Genomic DNA, 21,786 nt, shown 5'->3' with positions numbered 1-21,786 from the left:
ATCCATTGAAAAGTAAGAAAACAGTTCCGTGTTCTGACTCAATGTTTCATCAATCTGAAGAAAAAGTTTCTTAATAGTCGAACTACATATCCAACAGTTTGTATCATTATCAAAACAGAGGTTCAACAACAAGATGTTGAATGGCACTCCAATAGAGGAAATATATCAAGTGTTCATTATTTGGACATGTTTCCATATTAGGAATGTCAAAGGTAAACTTGGTAATTGGTCCTGTAAGAAGAGCAAAGAGGTGACAGAGACTGATATTAATTCCTCTGTTGTTTTCCAAAGTGTTTGATCAAATATGCTCAATTAGAAATATCATAATCAAGACAAGTAGCACTTGTTCATTTTATTTAGCACTTCCACCACACACAAACATACACATAGACATACACTTAAACATACACATACACTTAAACATACACATACACTTACACTTACACTTACACTTACACTTACACATACACACATATAAGTAAACAGCCAATTGAAGGGGACCCAATTGGCTAACTTAGTTCGATTCCTAAACTTTCTTTATTGCTTATAAAGCTTCAACAACAGCTTAATACCTTCAATATATTGAGAAATTGATCACTCCTTATCCTCCTCCATAGGTGACTCAACGTCAGTATCCACTGAAGCCCCTGCACACTGAGAAGTGCTTGCCCTCCCCTGCATGTCACCATTTCCCATTGGTGGTGGATACACAAAGTGGTGATGAGCCATAGGAAAATTAGAGGGAACGTTATAGGATGTGATATTAGAGCTTGAAGCTGTATCAACCATTGGACGCTTCAACAAAGACTCCCTCGTAAGGGATCCACACTCGCCTCCATCATCCTCACTATTTGGAGGAAAGTTGTAAGGCAAGGGTTCAATGTAGTCATCAAACCCAAACTTGTTAATGACCCAATCCATGTCTTCCACAGTGATTGTGTTCCGCTGCTCACGCTGGCAATGCGCGTTGGCTTCATATGTTACAAAGCATATGAACTCAGACATACAATGGTAAATGGTCCGCTTGGCGTCATCGGATATCTTGACATGGGAAGGATGGGTGCTCTGCATGATTCTGGCCACGTTTGGAATGACTTGGTCTTGCTCCTGACTAATGATTTCAACAACTTCCTGGTTGAGATGTGCAGGCAGTTCCAGGCTCATCTCCGTATCTTAATTTCACACAACAAAAAAGCACCAGAGTGAAATTAAAAGAAGTGTGGTCTATATCATCAAAATATTTGTCTAATTTCATCACATATAGCTACGCTTTTATCGTCTAATGAATCATTATTAAGTAACATTTGCTATTACCTACCCAAGTATTGAAGAAATTACAAAATGGCATATACAGAAATATATGTTTCACTAATTATTAGCTGGATATGAGAAGCATACTGTAAGACGGCACTATTAATTTTAGACATTTCTCATGTGAACACCAAAAACATATATCATATATTATTATAAGCATGAAGCTCAAAACTTAAAAGTTGAATTACCATTTTGTCCCTCTAATAAATTAAAACTTATATAATTTATATATAATATTTTGCCCTTTTACTAAATTAAGATTTAATTTATTATTTAATTAAATATAAATATTTTAATTACACAATGATATATATATATCTATTTAATTTTCATAAGTATTTAAAGTTAGGAAGAAAGTTTAAATTTATTCAGTCAATAACTTTTAATTAGAAAAACAATGATAAGATTCCTAAAGTCTTTCTATTACTCCTATTTATTCATGCATCACTTAATTACTGAAGTTGAAAGGTTTTTTCAGTTTTAAATTTTGAAGGCACTACTTAACTTACATTAATTACAATGAATATTGTAAATGAAAAGATCACTCTTTTGAACTTTCGTATGTTACTTCACTCTTTTTAATTAACTTGAATTATTTTCATCTTCCACATATTATTGAAATGTATAAATATTTAACACATAGAGAAAGAAAATAACAACAGAAATCAAGAACACTCAAAAGCACAAGAATTCATATTCTAACCCTTTTTTCGAAAATTTTCTTGGTCTTCTCTATTGCATGAAACTATATGATGACACAGTATGGTTCTAATACATTTGAGAATACAAACTGAGAAAAGTAAACATATAACGCTTCACATTTAGTTTTCATCATTTATCTTACTTTGTCTAATCTTCAACTAACTCTCGCATATATCCAAACTTGCCTCGGATCAGAAGGCTTTTTCTATTATTATAATCGTGATATAGGAATAAGATAAAATTTTCTTGTAACGGACAATTTAGGCAATTTATATGCCATAATTAAAGCCTCTAATTTATGTAATATAGCTAGCTGATTTTCAAACTTGCTAACGTTAGACGGTTTGTTTCTTCCTCTCTCTTTTTAATACTCTTTTTAGAGGAGAGACACGCGTAAAAAACGGTAGAGAGGACATACACAAGATTGCATGCATATTGCCACTTGTTTCCATTTTTTTCTTTTAAGTTCCAAAAGAAAACCAGAAATGCCGTGTCGATCACCACTACCATGAGTTGATCTTCATCTTTGATATACAAATAGCTAGCTTTGAATCTTCATCTTTGATATACAAACAGCTAGCTTTGCAAATATATGTATGGGAAAAAATGCATATATGGTCCCTAGCTAAGTACAGACGAACATAGAGCAAGCCAAGAAATCTACACGAGTGCAGCTCTCCATTTTTATGATCTTCCAAGACTCAACAGAGCTAAAGAAGAAAATGAAAAATTCAGAGGAATTAATAAAATTAACTTTCGTGAAAGAAACTGTGTGCGCTTCAGCATATACAAAGCTTCATGAATATTCAACAACAACGAGGACATGCCTAGTAATCAGTATATATAATTCCATAAATAGAATCTGAAAGTGCGATGTGTACATAGCCTTTCCCCTACTTACCTTGTGAGATTGATTTTAATAGAAACGCTCGGCTTTAGTAAGCCTATCAAATATAAAAAATCATATGAACATTCCAACCATACATATATATAGAGAGAGAGAGAAAGAAATCACTTTTAAATAGTAAAAGAGAAGAGAGGTAGCATACCAGGGGAAGGGGGATCTGCAGGAGTTGGTTGTGGAGATCTGCCATAGCTATGAAATCCTCCATTTCCTGAACCACCAAGATGATTACCATTATCCATCTTACTCTCTCTCTTTCTCTCTACAATTATCTTTCTCTCTCTTTATATAGTAGGTGTTCTTGGATAGTAATGTCCGCATATATATAAGAGAAGGGGGGATATGTGGCTAACTGGACGGAGTGAACCAGAAAAAGGTATTCGCGGAGATAAATATGATTTCACAGTTGGGAAAATGAGTATTGTCTAGAAATGACATAATTATATACTACTACTTCCTCTGTCCCAAAATAAGTGCTATTTTAGCTCATTTCTCATCCATTAAGGAATAAAATAAATTGAAGTTGTAGTTTTCTAAGTTTTCTCTCTATTTATATGATGAATTTGAAATTTGAGCACTATTTAGAAGTAGTGGCTCTTTGAGATAAGAATATATGTAGTTGAATTCTTCCAACGACACTTGTTTTGGGACAATTTTTTGTGCTAAAGTGACATAACTAACAGAATTCACATCAGAAAACTTTGATTTCACTAGAAGAGCTGTAACTACCTCATATGATAGTGAATTGGTCTGATTCTTTTTCGTGAATGTTTATGGACCTACTCGTTTAATCAAGACTCAATTTCGTGCTTATTTGCTTAGTAAAATATTATTTTTGCTCAATAAATAATTATTTCATATTCCGCAATAAAAGTTCAATCTTGACGTAGCTAAAATACACAAAATTTTACTGTTGATCAGTCCTATAATTCATGCTCAAACTTTCAGAAGTTTCGTAATAATATTCCATTTTTAAAACTAATAATCAAACTTTTAGTTAACCCAATTTGCTGAAACAATGTCAAAACATCCAAAAAGCTTAAAAGCTCCCCAGAACTCATCTGGAACCTCCCAAACACAAACCAAATATGCTATTAGTGTGAAAATGATATTTCGAACTAAATGAAATCATCAAAACACCCAAACAAGTTTACCTTAACCCAATGTTTTTTTCTCAAAATTAACCTTAACTTAAGAATTTCCAAATTTCAAATAAGGACATGAAATTCATTCAAGTATAATATATATCACCCACCGGGCTTAGTGGAATCATCAAAACTTAAAAATGACCATTCTAACCTCAAAAAATTGCTAAAGTTTGGCCTTTAACTTTTTCCGCTTCTCGTCTAATGGCTCAAAATCAAACCAAAAGCCTTGGGACCCAAACCAAAAGTACATCTAGACCAAAAAACATATTATGGAGTTAACGGAACTGTCGGAATTTTACTCCGAGCTTGCTATCACCAAAGTTGACTTTCGTCAACTCTCTTATGCTTTCAACTTTCAAAACACAAAACCCATTTCAAAACTCATCTAATACCTCAGAACCTGAAAAATAGTCCTACTAACCCGAAGTCACATACCGGAGCTGATGAAACTGACAAAATTCCATTTTGATACTCCAAATGTTGATTGTAGTCAACCATTTCAAATTTAAAACCTTCAAAACCCATTTCTTTTTTCAAAACTCCCAACTTTTCACTCTGGTTCAAAAAATGACTAATTGCAATTTTCAGGGTAAAATGGTAATTTTCTAGAAATTTTCAAATATGACGTTTAGGGTCATTACACTTGCAACACAATACAAGTGGAAAATCTTCCACAGGTGAAGAAGACAGGGTATATTAGCTTAAAAAAGTTTTCTATGGTCTTAAACAAGCTCCAAAAGCTTAGTACAGTAGGCTGTATTCATTTGACATAATACATAAATATAACCTCTAACTTGACTTCAGCGGACAACTATGCTTAGACAGCCACATAGGACTCAAGGTTTCTGCGAAAGTCTAAATGAGCCTACTATGTTCTTCAAAGCCCAAATTTGATGGGATGTGGATTGTGATATCAGTTTATGTTGATTATCTGATGATAACTCTTGCGGTTCAAGAAGTTAAAAGATTTTGAGATATCTGATCCAGAAGCGAAGAATTTTCTCCTCGGTATGGAGATTTCTCAATTTTGTGAAGGATTTTTCTTGTCCCAAAAGATGTATGCCTCAAATCTGCTTAAAAGAATCAAGCTTGGCAAGTGCGAATCTTTTGCAACACCAATTCTTGTGAATGAAAAATTGATGAAGGATGACGGTGAAGAGCGGAAGATCCAATAGTTTATTGAATCTTATTGGAAACCTATTGTATCTGACAACTTCTAGGATAGACAATGTTTGATGTCAGATTGTTATCGTAATATATGCAAAGTCCAAGCAATAAGCATTTTGGAGCCGCTAAAAGGGTGTTAAGGTACATCAGAGGGAAAATTGAAAATAGAATTAGGTATAGAAGTGTGGAGAATGAAAATCTCTTTGGCTACTTAGATAGTTATTGGGGTGGATGTTTGGATGATTACAAAAGCACATTCCCTTACTTTTTTTTGCTCGGTTCATCATTTTTTCTTAGAGTACAAAGAAGCAAGATATTGTAGCTCAATATACAACAAAAATTGAATATGCTACAAATCTAGGAATTTGGTTGAGAAAGATCTCGTCTGAAAAATAGAAGGCAGTTTGTATTGGTTACCAAACAGAGGTTTAACAAGAAGATGTTGAATGGCACTCCTATAGAGGAAATATATCAAGTGTTAGTTATTTGGACATTTTTCTAGATTATGAATAACAAGAGTAAACTTGGTAATTGGTCCTGTAAGAAGAGCAAAGAGATGGCAGAGACTGGTACCAATTCCTCTGTTGTTTTCTGAAAGTGTTTGATCAAATATGCTCAATTAGAAATATCATAATCGAGACAAGTAGCACTTGTTCATTTTATTTGGCACTTCCACAACACACAAACATACACACAGACATACACATACTCGTACACTTACACATACACTTACACACATAAGTAAACAGTCAATTGAGAGGGCCCCAATTGGCTAGCTTAGTTCGAAACATACATTCCTAAACTTCGCAAATTAAAAACTATTCCTAAACTTTATTTATTGCTTATAAAGCTTCAACAACAGCTTAATACATTCAATATATTGAGAAATTGATCACTCCTTATCCTCCTCCATAGGAGACTCAACGTCAGTATCCACTGAAGCCCCTGCACACTGAGAAGTGCTTGCCTCCCCCTGCATATCACCATTTCCCATTGGTGGTGGATACACAAAGTGGTGATGAGCCATAGGAAAATTAGGGGGAACGTTATAGGGTGTGATATTGGAGCTTGAAGCTGTATCAACCATTGGACGCTTCAACAAAGACTCCCTCATAAGGGATCCACACGCGCCTCCATCATCCTCACTGTTTGGAGGAAAGTAGTAAGGCAAGGGTTCAATGTAGTCATCAAACCCAAACTTGTTAATGACCCAATCCACGTCTTCCACAGTGATTGTGTTCCGCTGCTCACGCTGGCAATGCGCGTTGGCTTCGTATGTTACAAAGCATATGAACTCAGACATACAATGGTACATGGTCCGCTTGGCGTCATCGGATATCTTGACATGGGAAGGATGGGTGCTCTGCATGATTCTGGCCACGTTTGGAATGACTTGGTCTTGCTCCTGACTGATGATTTCAACAACTTCCTGGTTGAGATGTGCAGGCAGTTCCAGGCTCATCTCCGTATCTTAATTTCACACAACAAAAAGGCACCAGAGTGAAATTAAAAGAAGTGTGGTCTATATCATCAAAATATTTGTCTAATTTCATCACATCTAGCTACGCTTTTATCGTCTAATGAATCATTATTAAGTAACATTTGCTATTACCTACCCAAGTATTGAAGAAATTACAAAATGGCATATACAGAAATATATGTTTCACTAATTATTAGCTGGATATGAGAATCGTACTGTAAGACGGCACTATTACTTTTAGACATTTTTCATGTGAACACCAAAAACATGTATTATATAATCAGTGAGAATACAAACTGAGAAAAGTAAACATATAACGCTTCACATTTAGTTTTCATCGTTTATCTTACTTTGTCTAATCTTCAACTAACTCTCGCATATATCCAAACTTGCCTCGGATCAGAAGGATTTTTCTATTATTATAATCGTGATATAGGAATAAGATAAAATTTTCTTGTAACGGACAATTTAGGCAATTTATATGCCATAATTAAAGCCCCTAATTTATGTAATATAGCTAGCTGATTTTCAAACTTGCTAACGTTAGACGGTTTATTTCTTCCTCTCTCTTTTTAATACTCTTTTTAGAGGAGAGACACGCGTAAAAAACGGTAGAGAGGACATACACAAGATTGCATGCATATCGCCACTTGTTTCCATTTTTTTCTTTAAGTTCCAAAAGAAAACCAGAAATGCCGTGTCGATCACCACTACCATGAGTTGATCTTCATCTTTGATATACAAACAGCTAGCTTTGCAAATATATGTATGGGAAAAAATGCATATATGGTCCCTAGCTAATTACAGACGAACATGGAGCAAGCCAAGAAATCTACACGAGTGCAACTCTCCATTTTTATTATCTTCCAAGACTCAACAGAGCTAAAGAAGAAAATGAAAAATTCAGAGGAATTAATAAAATTAACTTTCGTGAAAAAAACTGTGCGCGCTTCAGCATATACAAAGCTTCATGAATATTCAACAACAACGAGGACATGCCCAGTAATCAGTATATATAATTTCATAAATAGAATCTGAAAGTGCGATGTGTATATAGCCTTTCCCCTACTTACCTTGTGAGATTGATTTTAATAGAAACGTTCGGCTTTAGTAAGCATATCAAATATAAAAAATCATATGAACATTCCAACCATACATATATATATAGAGAGAGAAAGAAATCACTTGTAAATAGTAAAAGAGAAGATAGGTAGCATACCAGGGGAAGGGGGATCTGCAGGGGTTGGTTGTGGAGATCTGCCATAGCTATGAAATCCTCCATTTCCTGAACCACCAACATGATTACCATTATCCATCTTACTCTCTCTCTCTATCTCTCTCTACAATTATCTTTCTCTCTCTTTGTATAGTAGGTGGTTCTTGGATAGTGATGTCCCCATATATATAGCAACAAAATATAAGAGAAGAGGGGATATGTGGCTAACAGGACGGAGTGAACCAGAAAAAGATATTCGCTGAGATAAATATGATTTCACAGTTGGGAAAATGAGTATTGTCTAGAAACGACATAATTATATACAACTACTTCCTCTGTTCCAAAATAAGTGCTATTTTCGCTCATCCATTAAGGAAAAAAATAAATTGAAGTTGTAGTTTTCTAAGTTTTCTCTATATTTATTTGATGTTTTTGAAAATTGAGCACTATTTAGAAGTAGTAGCTCTTTGATATAAGAATATATATAGTTGAATTTTTCCGACGACACATGTTATGGGACAATTTTTTGTGCTAAAGTGACATTACTAACAGTAATTAGTTTTGCCTTTAGTTAATACATTCTGCAATTGACAACTATGCCACAGGAATTACTCTATTCTGAGCTCTAGAGTCCCCAATATGCACAAACACCAAATAAAGACAGCATAAAATCTTTAATAGGTTGCATCAGAATTCACATCAGAAAACTTTGATTTCACTAGAAGAGCTGTAACTTCCCCATATGATAGCGAATCGCTCTGATTCTTTTTCGTACATGTTTACGGACCTACTCGTTTAATCAAGACTCAATTTCGTGCTTATTTGCTCAGTAAAATATTATTTTTGCTCAATGAATAATTATTTCATATTCCGCAATAGAAGTCCAATCTTGACGTAGCTAAAATAGACCAAATTTTACTGTTGATCAGTCCTGTAATTCATGCTCAAACTTTCAGAAGTTTCGTAATAATATTCCATTTTTAAAACTAATAATCAAACTTTTAGCTAACCCAATTTGCTGAAACAATGTCGAAGCATCCAAAAAGCTTAAAAGCTCACCAAAACTCATCTGGAACCTCCCAAACACAAACCAAATATGCTTTTAGAGTGAAAATGATATTTCGACCTAAATGAAATCATCAAAACACCCAAACAAGGTCACCTTAACCCGATGTTTGCCCAAAATCAACCTTAAGAATTTCCATATTTCAAATAAGGACATGAAATTCATTCATGTAGACAATATATCACCCACCGGGCTTAGTATAATCATCAAAACTTAAAACTAACCATTCTAACCTCAAAAATTTACTAAAGTTTGGCCTTCAACTTTTTCCACATCTCGTCTAACGGCTCAAAATCAAACCGAAAGCCTTGGGACCCAAACCAAAAGTACATCTAGACCAAAAAACATATTATGGAGTTAAACGGAACTGTCGGAATTTTACTCCGAGCTTGCTATCACCAAAGTTGACTTTCGTCAACTCTCTTATGCTTTCAACTTTCAAAACAAAACCCATTTCAAAACTCATCTAAATACCTCAGAACCTGAGCAATAGTCCTACTAACCCAAAGTCACATTCCAGAGCTGATGAAACTGACAAAATTCCATTTCAATACTCCAAATGTTGATTAAAGTCAACTATTTCAAATTTAAAACCTTCAAAACCCATTTCTTTTTTCAAAACTCCCAACTTTTCACTCTGGTTCAAAAAATGACTAATTGCAATTTTCAGGGTAAAATGGTAATTTTCTAGAAAATTCCAAATATGACGTTTAGGGTCATTACACTTGCAACACAATACAAGTGGAAAATCTTCCACAGGTGAAGAAGACAGGGTATATTAGCTTTAAAAAGTTTTCTATGATCTTAAACAAGCTCCAAAAGCTTGGTATACTAGGTTGTATTCATTTGACATAATACATAAACATGACCTCTAACTTGACTTCAGCGGACAACTATGCTTAGACAGCCACATAGGACTCAAGGTTTCTGCAAAAGTCAAAATGAGCCTACTATGTTCTTCAAAGCGCAAATTTGATGGGATGTGGACTGTGATATCAGTTTATGTTGATTATCTGATGATAACTCTTGCGGTTCAAGAAGTTAAAAGATTTTGAGATATCTGATCCCGAAGAGAAGAAGTTTCTCCTCGGAATGGAGATTTCTCAATTTTGTGAAGAAATTTTCTTGTCCCAAAAGATGTATGCCTCGAATCTGCTTAAAAGAATCAAGCTTGGCAAGTGCGATTCTTTTGCAACACCAGTTTTTGTGAATGAAAAATTGATGAAGGATGACGGTGAAGAGCGGAAGATCCAATAATTTATTGAATCTTATTGGAAACCTATTGTATCTGACAACTTCTAGGATAGACATAATGTTTGATGTCAGTTTGTTATTCTAATATATGCAAAGTCCCAGCAATAAGCATTTCGGAGACGCTAAAAGGGTGTTAAGGTACATCAGAGGGAAAATTGAAAATAGAATTAGGTATAGAAGTGTGGAGAATGAAAATCTCTTTGGCTACTTTGATAGTTATTGGGGTGGATGTTTGGATGATTACAAAAGCACATTCCCTTACTTTTTTTTGCTCGGTTCATCATTTTTTCTTAGAGTACAAAAAAGCAAGATATTGTAGCTCAATATACAGCAAAAACTTAATATGCAACAAATCTAGGAATTTGGTTGAGAAAGATGTAGTCTGAAAAGTAGAAGGCAGTTTGTATTGGAAATCAAACAGAGGTTTAACAAGAAGATGTTGAATGAAAATCCTATAGAGGAAATATATCAAGTGGTCATTATTTGGACATGTTTCCAGATTATGAATAACAAGAGTAAACTTGGTAATTGATCCGGTAAGAAGAGCAAATAGATGGCAGAGACTGGTATCAATTCCTCTGTTGTTTTCCGAAAGTGTTTGATCAAATATGCTCAATTAGAAATATCATAATCAGGACAAGTAGCACTTGTTCATTTTATTTAGCACTTCCACCACACACAAACATACACATACACATACACATACTCATACACTTACACATACACATACACATACACATACACTTACACACATAAGTAAACAGCCAATTGAAGGAGCCCCAATTGGCTAGCTTAGTTCGAAACATACATTCCTTAACTTCGCAAATTAAAAACTATTCCTAAACTTTATTTATTGCTTATAAAGCTTCAACAACAGCTTAATAACTTCAATAGATCGATAAATTGTTCACTCCTTATCCTCCTCCATAGGAGACTCAACGTCAGTATCCACTGAAACCCCTGCATACTGAGAAGTGCTTGCCTCCCCCTGCATATCACCATTTCCCATTGGTGGTGGATACACAAAGTGGTGATGAGCCATAGGAAAATTAGGAGGAACGCTATAGGGTGTGATATTGGAGCTTGAAGCTGTATCAACCATTGGACACTTCAACAAAGACTCCCTTGTAAGAGATCCACACTCGCCACCATCATCCTCACTATTTGGAGGAAAGTAGTAAGGCAAGGGTTCAATGTAGTCATCAAACCCAAACTTGTTAATGACCCAATCCACGTCTTCAACAGTGATTGTGTTCCGCTGCTCACGCTGGCAATGCGTGTTGGCTTCGTATGTTACAAAGCATATGAACTCAGACATACAATGGTACATGGTCCGTTTGGCGTCATCGGATATCTTGACATGGGAAGGATGGGTGCTATGCATGATTCTGGCCACGTTTGGTATGACTTCGTCTTGCTCCTGACTGATGATTTCATCAACTTCCTGGTTGAGATGTGCAGGCAGTTCCAGGCTCATCTCCACATCTTAATTTCATACAACAAAAAAGCACCAGAGTGAAATTAAAAGAAGTGTGGTCTATATCATCAAAATATTTGTCTAATTTCATCACATCTATACCTTTTATCGTCTAATGAATCATTATTAAGTAACATTTGCTATTACCTACCCAAGTATTGAAGAAATTACAAAACGGCACACATAAATATATAGTTCACTAATTATTAGCTGGATATGAGAGTCGTACTGTAAGACGGCACTATGAATTTTGGACATTATTAATGTGAACTCCAAAAACATATATTATATAATCAGTGTGAATAAAGACCGAGAAAAGTAACATATAAAACACTTCATATTTAGTTTTCAGCATCTATCTTACTTTGTCTAATCTTCAACGACTAACTCTCGCATATATCCAAACTTGCCTCGAATCAGAAGGCTTTTTCTTTTACCATAACCGTGAAATCGGAATAAGATACAATTTTCATGTAACTGACAATTTAGGCAATTTTTATGTCATAATTAAAGCCTTTAATTTATGTAATATAGCTAACTGATTTTCAAACTTGCTAGCGTTAGACGGTTTGTTTCTTCCTCTCTCTTTTTAATATTTTTTTTAGAGGTGAGTCACGCGTAAAAAGCGGTGGAGAGGACATAAACAAGATTGCATGCATGCCACTTGTTTCCATTTTTTTCTTTCAAGTTCCAAAAGAAAACCAGAAATGCCGTGTCGATCACCATTACCATGAATTGATCTTCATCTTTGATAGCTTTGCAAATATATGTATGGGAAAAAATGCAAATATGGTCCCTAGCTAATTAAAGACGGACATAGAGCAAGCCAAGAAATGTACATGAGCTGCAGCTCTCCTTTTTTATTATCTTCCAAACTCAACAGAGCTGAAGAAGAAGATGAAAAATTCAGAGGAATTAATAAAAATTATTAACTAGCAGCCCAAATTAACTGTGTGCACAAAGCTTCATGAATATTCAACAACAACGAGGATGTGTCCAGTAATCAGTATATATAATTCCCTAAATAAATCTGGAAGTGCGATATGTACATAGCCTTTCCCCTACTTACCTTGTGAGATTGATTTTAATAGAAACGCTCGGCTTCAGTAAGCATATCAAATATAAAAAATCATATGAACATTCCAACCATACATATATATATAGAGAGAGAGAGAGAAATCACTTGTAAATAGTAAAAGAGAAGATAGGTAACATACCAGAGGAAGGGGGATCTGCAGGGGTTGGTTGTGGAGATCTGCGATAGCTATGAAATCCTCCATTTCCTGAACCACCATCCATCTCTTTCTCTCTCTAATATTTCCTTTCTCTCTCTCTATTTGTATAGTGTGTAGCTATTGGCAATACTAAGTGCTGATATATATAGCTACAAAGTTTAAGAGATAGGGGGACATGTGGCACCAGGGCGGAGTGAACGAGACGAAGGTATTCACTATTTGGAAAACGAGCATTGACCGGAGACGACATACTATATACTATTACTTTCTTTGTTCCAAAATAAGTGTTACTTTAGCTCATTTCTCGCCTATTGAGGAAAATAATAGCTTGAAGGTATAGTTTACTAAGTTACCTCTATTTATTACATGTTTTTTTTATAATTGAGCTCTATTAAGAATTGATAGCTCTTTAATATAAGAGTACAATTGAATTTCTCAAACTTATTTGTTGCTGAAGTGACACATATTTTGGAATGAAGGGAATTCATATCAATTATAGTTTAATTAAGCTTTTGGGTCATCTCCCTTTAAGTTTTCTCGTTTTTCAACAATTTATAGTTCTAATCCTATTTAAAGTATCCCCATTCATTCAAAACCCTGTTAATGTTGTACATTTTGATTAAAAATTCACCTTAAAATACACAATTTATCAAACTTTAACTTTACCTTCGAAAACCCCAAATTTTCAAGCTTATAAGCGATTAATATGATAGAAACTAATTAATAAATCAACAAAATTTATGCCAAAATCAATTTACTCATAACATAAACATCCTAATTATAATTTTTTTCATCAAAATCAATGAAACCCAAATTCTTCTCTAAGAAATTCACAGATGAGGAAAGAAAATAAGATCAAAAAATCATGAAAGAATGCTAAAATGAGGATCGAATACTAACTCTTATATTAGATCGAGAAGAATGCCACAAAAATCACTCCATTCTAAGCTCTAGAACTTTCAATATGCTCAAAATACCAAAAATGAAATGCTAAAAGCTTTTGAGATGTGTGATCTAGGAGAGAATAAGTTTTTCCTAGGAATGGAGATTCCTCAATTTTTTGAAGTAATTTTCTTTTTCCAAAAGAGGTATGCCTTGAACGGTACAAAATTGTTCAAGCTTGACAAGCGCAAACCTGTTGCAACTCTACTTGATGTGAATAAAAGAAAATGATGAAGGATGATGGCGAAGAAAGGGCAGATCCAATACTTCATAGAAGTCTTATTGGAAGGATATTGTATCTGAATGCTTCTAGGCTAGACATAATGTTTGATGTCAATTTGTTATTTAGATATATGAAAAGTTCCAACACTAAGCATTTTGGAGCTGTTAAAAGGGTGTTAAGGTGCAATAGAGGGGGAATTGATTATGGAATTCGGTATAGAAGTGTGGAGAATGGAGACCTTCTTGGATACTCGGATAGTTAATGGAGTGGACTCATTTAGGTTTGGTTCAGAATTTTCTTGGAGCACAAAGAAACAAGGTATTGCAGCTAAATCTTCAGCTGAAGCCAGCTATGTGGCTGCCTGATATGATACAAATCAAGGGATCTTGTTTGAATGACAAATATCAAGTCCTCTGTTGTTTCTTAAAATTGTTTGATCAAGTTTGAAGCGTGGAAGTCTATATCTCCATTCTTTCTATATGATGCTTGTCCTCACAATATCATGTAAAGGCAACTTCGTTAGAATGTCATTGATCTCACTATCGAAAAGGTTGCTATGTACATCTGGGGAGGTTTAGGTTGTGTTTTTTCATTTGAAGGCATAAATTAAATGATTGGCAACAAGAATCTGCACAAAATGAATAATAAAACAGCAAGGAATATAACTACCGGGATATTCAAGAAGTGAAACAGAGGGAAGAGAATAAAAAAAGTGAAACAGAATGTTGATATGACCAATTTTTTCATAGCACAAGGGCAAATATAACATACACATACACAAACACATACAAACATAAGTAAATAGCCACCATTCGCCTCACTTAGTTCGGAAAACACATTCCTAAACTTTGCAAATTAAGAACTATCCTAGATTAGGTAACATAGAAAAGATAGTCTAATTTCTTCATTGCTCATGAAGCTTGAACAACTTAACACCTTCAGTAGAGAAATTGATCACTTCTTACCATCCTCCATAGGAAACTCAACATCATCATCCATTGCACACTGAGAAGTGCTTCCAATTTGATGCATCCCCCTGAATATCACCATTCCCCATTGGTGGTGGATACGCCAAGCGGTGATGAGCCATAGGAAAATTAGGATGCTGGTGATAGGGCGTGATGTTGCAGCTTGAAGTTGAATTAACCATTGGACGCTTCAACAAAGACTCCAGGGATCCACACTCGCCACCATCATCCTCACCATAACGAGGAAAGTACAAAGGCAAGGGTTCAATGTAGTCATCAAAACCAAACTTGTTAATGCACGTCTTTATCAGTGATTGTGTTCCACTGCTCACGCTTGCAATGAGCGTTGGCTTCATATGTTACAAAGCATATGAACTCAGAGATACAATGGTACATGGTCCGTTTGGCATCGTCGGATATCTTGACATGGGGACAATGGGTGCTATGCATGATTCTGGCCACGTTTGGTATGACTTGATCTTGCTCCAGAAAGATGATTTCAACAACTTCCTGGTTGAGATGTGCAGGCAGTTCCAGGCTCATCTCCATATCTTAATTTCACACAACAAAAAAGCATCAGAGTGAAATTAAAAAAAAGTGTGGTCTATATCATCAAAATGTTCGTCTAATTTCATCACAACTAGCTATGTTTTTATTGTCTAATTAAACATTATGAAGTCACATTTTCTATTACTTACCCAAGTATTGAACAAATTACGAAGTTAATAGCACGCAAATATATGTCTCACTAATTATTAGCTGGATATGAGAGTCGTACTGTAAGACGGCACTATGAATTTTGGACAATATTCATGTGAACACCAAAGGCACATATTATTCAATACGATACGTGTGAATACACACTGAGTAAAGTAACATAAAACGCTTCACATTTAGTTTTCAGACTCTATCGTATTTTGTCTACTCTTCAACTAACTCTCGCATATATCCAAACTTTCCTCTGATCAAAAGGCTTTTCTTTTACCATAACCTTGATATAGGAATAAGATGAATTTAATTGTAACGGATACTACCCTGCTCACTGTTTTCATATTCTTTATCTGTAGTACCAGTTGTTCTTAATGTTATATGCTATCCTTCTTCAACTTTGGATAACTAAGTACTTTCTAGATTTTGATTAACTTCTTAAAATGCTTATTTGTTCTGATTTTTAATTTTATGGCTAAAGCAGATAGTAAAATAAATAAATTTACTCAAGTTAATTAGCTGAAACTTCTATATAAATACAGGAAGATCTCCTCAAATTGTAACAGACAATATAGGCAATTTTTATGCCATAATCAAAGCCTTTAATAAATGAAAGGGATCCCTAAATGAAATATAGCTAGCTGATTTTCAAATTTGCTAACGCTAGACTAGACGGCTTGTTTTTTTCGCTCTCTTTTTAATATTCTTTTTAGAGGAGAGACACGCGTAAAAAGCGGTAGAGAGGACATCCACAAGATTGCATGTATGCCACTTGTTTCCATTTTTTCTTTGAAGTTCCAAAAGAGAACCAGAAATGCCGTGTCGATCACTATTACCATGAATTGATCAATTGATCTTCCATCTTTGATATACAAACAGCTAGCTTTGCAAATATATATATGGAAGAAAATGCATATATGGTCCATAGCTAATTAAAGACGGACGTAGAGCAAGCCAACAAATGTACACAAGTTGCAGCTCTCCATTTTTATTTCTTCCAAGGCTCAACAGAGATAAAGAAGAAAATGAAAAATTTCGAGGAATTAATGAAAATTAGTAGCTAGCAGCCCAAACTAACTGTGTGCACAAAGCTTCATGAATATTCAACAACAACAAGGACATGCCCAGTAATCAGTATATATAATTCCATAAATAGAATCTGAAAGTACGATGTGTACATAGCCTTTCCCCTACCTTGTGAGATAGATTTTAATAGAAACGCTCAGCTTTAGCTACGAAATTCTCCATTTCCTGAACCACCAACATGGTTACTATTATCCATCTCTCTCTCTACAAACATCTCCCTCTCTCTCTATGTATATAGTATGTGGCTATTGGCTAGTAACATGTCCCCATATATATAGCCACAAAATTTAAGAGAAAGGGGATACGTGGAACCAAGGCGGAGTGAACGAAAAAAAGGTATTCACTAGGATAAATATGATTTCACTATTGGGAAAATGAGCATTGACCGGAAACGACATAACTATATATTACTACTTCCTTTATCCAAAATAAGTATCTCTTTAGCTCATATTCATACTTATTAAGAAAAAGAACAAAATTGAAGTACAGTTTACTGTGTTAGCTCTATTTATTACATGTTTTTTTATAATTGAAAAAGCATACTAATTTTGGTCTAGAATTCCTACAAAGACACTTGTTTTAAAACAGTTTTTTTTTTGCTCGAGTGGCACTTATTTTGGGGGCGAAAGGAGTATTAATATTTAAAAAATTAGTATGCATGTTTCGACTATACTTTTATATTAAAGAGCTACTACTTTTAAAATAGTGCTCAACTATGAAAAAGAACCATCTACATAAACAACTTAGTGAACTATACCTTCAATTTTTTATTTTCTTTAATGGGCGTGAAATGAGATAAACTGATAGTTATTTTTGGACAGAAGAAGTATTAGGATATAGTTATAATTCGTTTCCGGTCAATACTTCTTTTCCCAATCATATCTACCCCAGTGAACAACTTCTTTTCGCTTACTCCGCCCTGGTGCCACGTGTCCTCCCTTGCTCTTAAATTTTGTAGCAACATACATGGACACTTATTACTTGTCAAGAACCACATACTATATATATATGTGTGTGTATAGAGAGATTAAGAGAGATTTGTAGAGAGAGTGAGATGGATAATTGTAAACATAGGAGGAAATGCACCCAAGAAGCTGGTGAATGCCATGTTATTGTTGCTCAGCTCACTCACCTTGAAGAACTGAAGAAAAAACTTATGTCTGTGCCATCACAGAATTTCTTTTTGTCATTCATATGACATAATAGAAAAGACTTAGACACATATCATTATATATTATTTAAAGTGGAAGCTTCTAACCTCGGTTAGATTATCATTTGTTATACCTCATTTTAACCATGTCAAAATAATGTACAACATATTAGTGATTGCTAAACTAATTAAATGACTAAATGAGTCGCCACCTAATTATTTATGGCAAATTACGACACCTGAAATTGATTAAAGACATTGTCTAAAAGTTAAACTTCATTTTTTAAGGTCTACTAAACATAAAATTCTAAGTAAGAATTCAACTAATCTAAAACAAAGGTATTAAGAATCCTTTAAGATTCATTAAAAATGGTTAACCGGCCAAACTTAATTAATTAAGTGTCAAAAAATGTGAAAGCTAAATGTCAAGTAACTTTAAATTCATTGATTGAAAAACAATTCTTTATGAAAAATTGTCTTATTGAAAAGGTGTGGAAGTAAAATATTTTGTAAACACTAAACTAGTTTATTGGATAACAAATGATGACTTGAATCCATTTGAATGTAATAAGAGACAGGAATATTATCAAAATTTGAAGCATTGGAAGTAGTAAAAGAAGATCTACTGAACTTAACTAAATTTAGAGGGAAAAGTTCAAGACTTGAATAAATTCAAGAACTGACAAGTTAAAGAATAAATTTTATAATAAAATATGTAAAGCTAAACTAAAAAAAAGAGTTGGGAAGTAAACGTTGTGGTTTATTTTTGACAAAAGTATTTGAAAGGAAAGTGAGCAACTACAAGAAAATTTTGACGAGGAACATTTCTAACTTAACTATGTTGATTTCTCAAGTTTAAAATAATAAAGGTCTTCTTTTATGCAATAAAACGAAGTATTCGTGGTTCGTGTATGAGGTCAAAGAAAATTCGTATTTATCAGGGAACACACAACATAGATAAAAACATTAATCACATCAACACAAGTAAAATAAAACAGAGAAAAATGAGGTAATTAATATTTAGGACAAAGTAAGTAGTAGTATATATATAGTTGTGTCGCTTCAGGTCAATACTCACCTATCCCCGTGCATACCTTTATCTTGTTCACTCCGCGCTGGTCCCACATGTCCCCCGCTCTTAAATTTTGTAGCAATATATATGGACACTAATTACTTGACAAGAACCATATACTATACTTAGAAGTGTGATGTGTATAGTATGCGGCTCTTGGAAAGTAATAAGTTCCTAATAAAAAATTTAAGAGAAAGGGGGGACATGTGGCACTAGGACGGAGTGAACAAGAAGAAGGTATTCAACAGGATAAATATATATAATTTCACAAATGGAAAAATGAGCATTGACTGAAAACAACATAACTACATATTACTACTTCTTCCGTTCCAAAATAGTATCATTTTAGCTCATTTCACACTCAATAAGGAAAATAATGAATTGAAGGGATAGTTCACTAAGCGTCCGTTATTTATTAGATTTTTTATATATATATAATTGAGCACTATTAAGAAGTAGCAGTTCTTTAATGCTAGATCTCATAGCCATCAAATATGCTGCAAGAGCTAACATCTTATAAAAAATTGGATGCAGTTACGGTCTACACAACCTAACATGTGCTTGATCCTTGAGTTTTTTTCAGTATGTATCTAACATTGAGGATTCTGCTTCTAACATAATCCGTAAAATTCTCATGAAACAAAGTGGACCTATATATACTGGGATTTCATCTTATCTCCAAGACAGATACTTAAGCACACTCAGATCATTCAACAATTAACAGTTCCGTAGGATCAATTAACACTACTCTTACTATGCCAATACTTGAGACTTTGGAGTTGAAATATTGTGGTGATGTTAATCTTGTTGATATTGTTTCTCCAAGGGTTGTGAACTTTAAGTGCTCTTATGTGAACCCAATATTTGATAGGATTAAGCACCTTTGCTTGTGAACTATCTGGTAGAATTTTTGACTTTAAGATTTCTGCTAGTGCACTTTGCATATTGTGTGGTATGTGTGTGTTGTGTATAGTATATATATCAGAACTTCATTGGGATTTCTGACGTCTTCATAATCTTCAACAAAATATAAAATAGTGAAATTTGACGGGGGAGGGGTCGAGTCTTGGTTTGTGGAAGATTAGAATGAGATTGTCCTTGGTGTTACAAGGGTTATGGAAAGCAATTGAGGAGGCTTGTTTGAGCGGGTAGGGGGTCGGGGTCTAGTCTTAGTTTGTGGAAGATTAGAATGAAATAGTTGTATAACACAAGTGCAATAGTGAGGCATACCGAGATACTTGCACTTGACCTCACCTAAGACTCGAGACCCAAATATTAATAAGAAATTTCACTCCGAATCACAATATAACATTTCTAGTACTTCGATACAATTTAAGTGGTTCCTTATCGGACCTAAACTCCTAGATCTAGGTTCATTTTTAAAGCACATTTCCCCTTTCTTTTCCCATTTCACTTCCATTCCTCTATTTTAGATCAAGCACCCATAATTTATTTGATGAAAAAATTAATCACACACAGTAATAAACAGATATATATATATATATATAAAACCAAAAAAAATAAAAAAAAATGGGATGCTTTTATACAACTTACAAGTGAAACTTTGCAACTCTCTTAAAACACCTTTTTTCTTTTAGGGCTTAAATTTGATGGAAGACCACCCTCCTGCAACTAATATAACAAATAAATTTTTCTTTTAGGGGATTGCACAAAAATTATATAAGAAAAACTCAAATTAGAGTAAAGCTCACCTTGTTAAAGCAATCCAAAGATAAAACTATGTTGATTAATGGAAGTTCACAAGAATGGACGGTTTTATTTTTATAAATAAAGTTTACTACTGACTAGCTTAGGCTTTTCTTACATATTAAGAAAAGAAATTACGTAATTGATGAATTAATTGGTATTTGTTGGAACACAACTACTTTTTTTTACTTAACAAGGTTGTTCAATTTTGTCTATATCACATCAAAAGTTGTCTTATTAAAATTGGCTGATAAATATGATGTGTCATTTTATTTTAGTCCACATGAACTTATCTCCTCAATCCATTAATAATTCAAAAAAATAGGAGTATATAAATTCTTTTTGAACTTGATAGTCAAACTTATTTTAGCACTTTGATCGTACATATATTTATTTTACCCTAAACATTTTTTAAGTGAATTAAATATCATTCTATTTTACACATACTTCATGTCATTGATATATTTTATTTTTTTAATAATTTGTTCATGATTGTTCTAATTTCTTATTTTATGTATTTATATATAATTTTTAACTAGACATACAAAAATTAAAGACTAAAGTGTTCATTTTGAACTTCATAATGCATTGATAGAGATTTATATGAGCAACGTAATAATCTTGAAAGTTGAATATTCATATAATGTTTATGTAGTTGTATTTCGTTAATGAATTAACTTTTATTTGAATTGTCCTTTAATATGTATGTTATATATTATTTTCTTGCAATTTATGTTACTTAAAAATTTAGAATAAAATATAATTTAGAGTAAAAAAATGTTACTGGTAGTTTTATCAAGAACATTATTACATTGACATTTATATGACTTATTAAACATTGCTAAGTATGATCCCAAATTATAGCAATGATCTAATTCATTTACATAAATTTACTGAGTTTTATTTATAAAATGTATGTGGCAACGAGCTAATTTGTGGTGAAGTGGTTTGTTTGTTGCTATTTTTT

The 21,786-nt window shown here is 33.7% G+C and overlaps 3 protein-coding genes and 1 long non-coding RNA gene across 5 annotated transcripts; all 4 read right to left on the bottom strand.

Annotated features, from left to right (window-relative positions):
* Positions 1 to 319: 319 nt before the first annotated feature.
* Positions 320 to 3,475, bottom strand: LOC104647249 (nuclear transcription factor Y subunit B-6-like). The gene is made up of 2 exons (XM_010322270.4): positions 3,066 to 3,475; positions 320 to 1,172 (listed from the first exon to the last, which is right to left on the bottom strand). The coding sequence occupies exons 1-2, from the start codon at positions 3,160 to 3,162 to the stop codon at positions 595 to 597; spliced, it is 675 nt and encodes a 224-aa protein (XP_010320572.1). The 5' UTR covers positions 3,163 to 3,475; the 3' UTR covers positions 320 to 594.
* Positions 3,476 to 5,861: 2,386 nt separating this feature from the next.
* On the bottom strand, positions 5,862 to 8,334 carry LOC101246137 (nuclear transcription factor Y subunit B-6-like). Its single transcript, XM_004239294.5, has 2 exons — positions 7,935 to 8,334; positions 5,862 to 6,705 (listed from the first exon to the last, which is right to left on the bottom strand). The coding sequence occupies exons 1-2, from the start codon at positions 8,029 to 8,031 to the stop codon at positions 6,128 to 6,130; spliced, it is 675 nt and encodes a 224-aa protein (XP_004239342.1). The 5' UTR covers positions 8,032 to 8,334; the 3' UTR covers positions 5,862 to 6,127.
* A 2,591-nt stretch (positions 8,335 to 10,925) lies between these two features.
* Positions 10,926 to 13,094, bottom strand: LOC138336999 (nuclear transcription factor Y subunit B-4-like). The gene is made up of 2 exons (XM_004239293.5): positions 12,946 to 13,094; positions 10,926 to 11,736 (listed from the first exon to the last, which is right to left on the bottom strand). The coding sequence occupies exons 1-2, from the start codon at positions 13,025 to 13,027 to the stop codon at positions 11,159 to 11,161; spliced, it is 660 nt and encodes a 219-aa protein (XP_004239341.1). The 5' UTR covers positions 13,028 to 13,094; the 3' UTR covers positions 10,926 to 11,158.
* A 1,759-nt stretch (positions 13,095 to 14,853) lies between these two features.
* On the bottom strand, positions 14,854 to 20,982 carry LOC101250114 (uncharacterized). 2 transcript variants are annotated; one of them, XR_003246768.2, is made up of 4 exons: positions 20,825 to 20,982; positions 20,667 to 20,744; positions 16,999 to 18,050; positions 14,854 to 15,647 (listed from the first exon to the last, which is right to left on the bottom strand). It is a non-coding gene; the product is annotated as an uncharacterized lncRNA (long non-coding RNA). The 2 variants fall into 2 exon arrangements; XR_741319.3 differs by lacking the exon at positions 16,999 to 18,050.
* Between the last annotated feature and the right edge of the window lie 804 nt (positions 20,983 to 21,786).

The sequence above is a fragment of the Solanum lycopersicum genome, chromosome 5 (assembly GCF_036512215.1).
Source record: "Solanum lycopersicum chromosome 5, SLM_r2.1".
Lineage (NCBI taxonomy): Eukaryota > Viridiplantae > Streptophyta > Magnoliopsida > Solanales > Solanaceae > Solanum > Solanum lycopersicum.
This window is presented reverse-complemented; position numbering and strand designations above follow the sequence as displayed.

Excerpts from the sequence above, each read along its gene's own strand:
- LOC104647249 (XM_010322270.4), bottom strand. The coding sequence starts at position 3,162 with ATGGATAATGGTAATCATCTTGGTGGTTCAGGAAATGGAGGATTTCAT. Across the intron at positions 1,173-3,065 it reads TGCAGATCCCCCTTCCCCTG|ATACGGAGATGAGCCTGGAA; the intron begins GTATGCTACCTC and ends TGTGAAATTAAG.
- LOC101246137 (XM_004239294.5), bottom strand. The coding sequence starts at position 8,031 with ATGGATAATGGTAATCATGTTGGTGGTTCAGGAAATGGAGGATTTCAT. Across the intron at positions 6,706-7,934 it reads TGCAGATCCCCCTTCCCCTG|ATACGGAGATGAGCCTGGAA; the intron begins GTATGCTACCTA and ends TGTGAAATTAAG.
- LOC138336999 (XM_004239293.5), bottom strand. The coding sequence starts at position 13,027 with ATGGATGGTGGTTCAGGAAATGGAGGATTTCATAGCTATCGCAGATCT. Across the intron at positions 11,737-12,945 it reads TGCAGATCCCCCTTCCTCTG|ATGTGGAGATGAGCCTGGAA; the intron begins GTATGTTACCTA and ends TATGAAATTAAG.